General features: G+C 42.1%; 1 protein-coding gene across 7 annotated transcripts in view; it reads left to right on the top strand.

The window, feature by feature from the left end:
- CIT (citron rho-interacting serine/threonine kinase) overlaps window positions 1–4,881 on the top strand; it is a 137,118-nt gene extending 132,237 nt beyond the window's left edge. For 4 of the 7 annotated variants that reach the window (XM_019506776.1, XM_019506780.1, XM_019506779.1 and 1 more), the window contains 2 exons: window positions 466–799; window positions 1,011–4,881. In XM_019506776.1, coding sequence (XP_019362321.1) covers window positions 466–799; window positions 1,011–1,034 — 358 coding nt within the window. In that variant the 3' untranslated portion in view covers window positions 1,035–4,881. The remainder of the gene's footprint in view (window positions 1–465; window positions 800–1,010) is intronic. The other 3 variants (XM_019506781.1, XM_019506778.1, XM_019506777.1) reach the window with 1 other exon arrangement.
- Window positions 4,882–5,572: the final 691 nt, after the last annotated feature.

Below are 5,572 nucleotides of genomic sequence, written 5' to 3'. Positions count from 1 at the left end.
GTAGGGTGGGGAGGGCTTGTGCAGAGCCCCACCCACATCATGGGGCAGCAGGGAGCTCCCCCTGCCCAGCAGCACCTGGTGAGTCGGTTTTTTTCCCCCAAGTGCTGAGAACTGGGGCAGGTGGGGCAGCCATTGCTGGGCTGGGAGAAGGGTGAGGGATGGGCCTGGCCTGGTTGATTCGGCTAAATTGGTTCAGGACAGTGATTCGAATCACCGAATCAAATCACTGTCCCCCTAACTGGCTGAATCCGAAGTGAATACTAGCTGCTTTGCACAGGCCTAGTAGTTGGTAACAGATTTTTGGGTTGGTGCTATTGTATGCCCACGGTGTATGTCTGTCCTAAAATTACAGGGAAGCATTTGCAGTCCTCACTAAATGGGACCGTCTTGTGGGAATATTGGGGGAGGGGAGTGGGGTGGCTATGCTCTTAATGGAAATGTAACTTTAAGGTTTTTGTCACTCAGCTGTCCACGTCCATTATTTTTGAATGACAGTAGCCCTAATAAAAGAGGTCCCCCCACATATAATGAGCACATAACCAAGCGGGTAGCATCAAGCCCAGGACCACCAGAAGGACCAAGCCACCCTCGAGAACCAAGCACACCACATCGGTACCGAGAGGGAAGGACGGAGCTGCGCAGGGACAAGTCTCCTGGGCGACCACTGGAGAGGGAGAAATCTCCGGGCAGACTTCTGAGCACCCGCAGGGAAAGGTCCCCTGGGAGGTTGTTTGAGGAGAGCAGCAGGGGACGCATGCCTGTGGGAGGTGCAAGAACACCACTCTCACAAGTTAACAAGGTAAGCTGGGAGCCCTTGACGGCTCCTTGTCACAGGAAAGGATCTCACTTTATCAATGGGGGGGACCTGTGTACACCATGAAAAGCCAATTATCTGGGAAAAGAACTCTGGTCCTACCCCACTTTAAAATACACATTCAGTTGTAGCAAGTCTCAGCGTGGAAAACCTGATTGTCACATCTCCTGTAACTGTCATTTTATTTCCCTACTAGGTCTGGGACCAGTCTTCAGTATAAGTCTCAGCTAGACAAATTTACTCCTCATCTTGAACTGCAGGAAAAACAAAGGAAATGTACTGAGTATATGCACTCCATACTTCTGCCCAGTCATCTAAACAGCATTATTGGGCCAGAACTGGCTCCATGTCAGGAGACACATGATGCTTTCAAGGATTGTCTGCATCTCAGTTTATTTCCCTGCACCTTCCTGCAGTCATATTTTTGCACTTTGTACTACTGTTACTCTTTCAAGCAGTTCATGAACTTTTTGTACTTAGCTTTAGTCCATACCAGTTCATCAAGAAAATCTGATGGGATGAGGATCCCACCCCAAGTCTTTAATGTGGTTAGCACCATTTACCAGATAATAAATCATAGTTTGGAAAAAACAAAGGTACTGGAATTCTTGATGGCCTTGTAAACTGGAAGGCCACAGTGACTGGTGTTTAAAAGACACTGTGACTGGGTATTCTCTGATGAACTGCAGAGAATTAATCCAGATCAGTTTGTTCACCTGTCACTTTCCAAAACTCTTACCACAACTGCCCCAATGCAGCTCTGTGTTCAGCTGATTGACAGGGAAAGGGAGATCCCCTGACTGATTAGTCACTGTCCCCATGTCCAAAGACAAAGTGCATTCTTTCCAACATACTGGGGTGTAAGACTCTTTATCCAGGTCCTCTGCATGGCAGTTCACTGCATGCTGCTGCACCATCACTCTGGCCGCTCCCTCCTTTTAGGTTGCTTTGCTAAGTATTGTATTGTACCTCACCTGTAAATTAATTGAAGCCTTTAGAGTATGCTGCAAAATAATTGCCATTATTTACTGGGGAATTTGGCAAAGAAAAGTTGCAATCCTTATTATACGACAAGAATCACTGTTGCTGCTTCTTGCCTTCTCAATATTAAACACCATCCCATTCAGAAATTGTATCACAATCCCTACAGTCATCTCCCCAGGACAGTGGCCAGTTTGGCTCTACCACCAAGAAAGCATGAAAGCAGCAGTACACAATTGTCAGCTCAAAGCAAAATCCTTCTTGCCTGTTTGGGGCTTTATCTTGTCGTACCATAAGAACTAGGAGTCATGGCACTAGAGGATACTTGCAATAAACAGCTTTTGCAATTACCCAACATCTCATGTTTTTGGTTTTTTTGTTTTTGTTGTTTTTTTTTGAAGCAAGCGATTTATTGCTACATATTCTCCTTTGCCATGAATTTTATCTCTTATAATTAAGGCAGAGAGCAAATGATTTTCAAGGCAGGTTTTGACCATTCAGTCTGCTTTGGCAACATTCTTAGTGAACAACCATGTTCTCTATAAATGGAAAAGAGCAAAACTGCATCCAATTTTCCCTTTGGCCAAGTTCTATATCTTCCGCTTGTCCCTTGCCAGCCAGTGCTAACCTGTTCTAGACCCCCATAAAACACAAATGCCTTGTCAATGTCCTTTGGCGAGTTTCATGGATATTGTATTCTGTTCTCTTGTCTGTTGGGTTATTTTAGACCAGATGATTTGGCAGGAAACTTGCTGAAAACTTTGTCTCCTGGTCTGACTATTTTGAAAGGTCACTGAGATCAGTCTTTAAATCTTTGCATCTCACAGAAAATCTTTGTGACCTGAGATATGGGCTTGTCGAGTCCTGAAAGTGTATACCTTGTGTCTTGTTCGTGAAATGCTTCCTGCTATAGAAATAGCTCAAAGGACTGTAAATATTTACAAGAAACTTTATATTCGTAACAAAAGGGAATTGAATCAGTTTCTACTTTTTTATTGTAAACTGTGCATTTTTCAACACTAGCTTTTTTGTTTTAATGGTGGTTGTGGACAGCCATCTTCAGATGCGGGAGGGGCCTCAGCTTAATCCTCCCAGAGCCCATGAAGAAATATTGTACCATCAAATTGCAATTGAAAGCTTGTTAGCATTAATGAGGTTTTAGGTATCAAAAAGTGCAGGATTTGTTTTCTTCATTATCTTTTATTATCGACAAGCAAGGGAACCAGAGGATCAGTTCAAGCTCCACCGGGAAAGTACTGAACTTTGTTGTTGAACAATAACCAAATAAAACAAATAATATTGACCGGCATGGTGAAATGAACGTTTCCTTCCATGTAAAATACCACTAAGCCATCCTAACAGAGCAGCCAGCAGTAGGAGCTATATTATCTATAGGAGTATAAGCTTACCAAAGAGCTAACCTTCAGAATATTCAGCCTTTTAGTACCCTGAGCAAGTAGCATAAGTGACTTCAGAAAGTTAAAGCATGTTGATGTGAACTGAGAGGGTGGGATTTACCTTTGTTTTCATTTACTATAGCAGCAGTCAGCTGCAAACACCTTGAGCTAAATTCTGCCCTCAGATACCCACCCACTGACATTGGTAGAGAGGCATGTGAGTATCTGGAAGAAGAATCTGGCCCCTGGTAAACAACCCACAGATTTTTGAGCCAGGAAAGCACTTTTAATTACCAACAACATAATCTAATGATGGGTTCTGGGGCTATCCTGGCAATGTACCAATAGCAAAGGGAACAGAGTTAGTTCATTCATCCCACCATTTTAATAGTCTGGTGCTGTAATGCCTAAGAGCTGCAATTTTTTAAAGACCAACGAATATAATTCAGATTGTACTCAATCTGCCAAGTTACTGTACATCTTAATTTACACCTGGTAGGAAAACTCTCTAGATCAGACTTAAAATGTAAATACATCTATTTTTAACAAAACCAATTTTTACAGGGTCTGAAGTATTCTTTCACAGGAAGAGTTTTTAATATGCACTGCTGCCTACAGTAACTTAATTTGTCCTCCTACAGATCAGTGTTTTTGGTTTTGTGCATATAACCGCCCCCAATAAAGGTTTTTGTTGGAGGGTGTGGGGGAGGGTTACTAATAGCTACTGTTACATTTTGGTCTACATGACATTTTTCATGGAAATGCTCTACATCAAACCAAACTGCTTGATTTATCTATTGTGCCTACTATCTGATGTATATGATGAAATGCTGACTTGTTAATTGTTCCTTTATTTCTATTTTAATGTGCACACAGAATACTTATTTAAAAGTCATTGTTTCAGTCCTATGATGCATGATCAGAATTGTAAAACTAAAATAATCCAGAAACTGGTGAAGTAAAATATTTACTAAGCCTTTTGATTATCAAGAACACTGCACAAATTCTTACTGGCTCATTAACTCACCTTACTGCTGAAAATAACTGGGGGCAATGAAAACTCTATTTTGCAGTGGCTACACTGTCATGGGTTTATTCAAATAGCCTAAAGTTATTGTCCGGAAGTGAATGTAACAAGGAGCTGTGCATTTACCTAAAACTGTAGCCTCCTAGCAACAGCCAAAAATAAACATAACACTACAGATTGTGAGCAGTGGGTGGGGGAATATAAAGCAGCAGCTAATAAATCCAGCTCTTCACCCAGCTTTGGTCTTTGGAGGAATTTCATTCTTCCAGTAACTGAACAGAATGCGATTAACCCAATTCATTCACCTCATATAGGAAACTAACAGAAGAAAACCCACCAAAGCAAGGCCTCCCTGGCTTGTCCCCTCAAAGGAGAGAACAAACATTGGGTAAATTAATTACATTACTCATGGCACCAGGGTGGTACAAAACCCCATATTAAATAGAATCCAATTCTTTAACGGACTGAATTTGGCAGGACACTTGTGGTTTTTTTGTAGTTAAACACCTGGTTGCTGTGATGTTTTGGAACTTTTGTGCGTGTGGTTGGAGTAGTCATGCGTGCAGCACATTGCCCGACTGACATTTCAGGTAGTGCTGTTGCTTTCCAAAAGGTCAAAACTAAAGAACACAGCATGTTGTCAAATAAAGTGTGAATCACTCCTCAGTGTACAGCTTCAATGCTTAAGATGAGTTTGAATCAAACCTCCTGTTCCATTAGTGTGCACCCAGTGCTGCTGGAATGCTGTGCCGTATGATCTCTTTCATTATGCCTTATGAGTTGGTGCAGTTATTGTCGCTTGCTTGTCAAAGACAAGTCTTGGCTATATAAAGCCTACACTAGATTTTGGGTGTTTTGCATTTCAGCTGTTTAGGGGATAGAATGACTGACCTGAACTGACAGTTTAATAGGATTGTCCTGCAGCTGAGCTGGGGGAGACACCAGTTTAGAGTCCCTAGACAAGAGCTGAATTCTGCATGAGCCCAGAACCCCTTAGTTTCCATATATAACAGAGCAATGTCTTAACTCTGCCTCAAACCTCTTTGCAGTTCAGCTGTGAAGGCATTAAACCTTCAGGCTCTATTTGTAAGTCTTAATACAAAACATGGGACTAATTGTAGTGTGTATAGCTGATGCTCTATTTGTGGTACTTAATTACTAGGTCTGGAACAAAGCAGAGTCTGCTGTTCAGCAAATACAGCTGGCTTCTTGAATACAAATAATCAGAACACTTGCAAGACAGCACAGATAGTGACAATGGCACTACAGCTACCAAGACAGGAACAGTGAAAGGGATGACAAAAAAAGCTGCCCACCACAGTTGACTAATGGCTGGCTACTTAGTTATGACTA

The sequence above is a fragment of the Gavialis gangeticus genome, unplaced genomic scaffold, assembly GCF_001723915.1.
Source record: "Gavialis gangeticus isolate Ggan-Ray unplaced genomic scaffold, GavGan_comp1, whole genome shotgun sequence".
Lineage (NCBI taxonomy): Eukaryota > Metazoa > Chordata > Crocodylia > Gavialidae > Gavialis > Gavialis gangeticus.
This window is presented reverse-complemented; position numbering and strand designations above follow the sequence as displayed.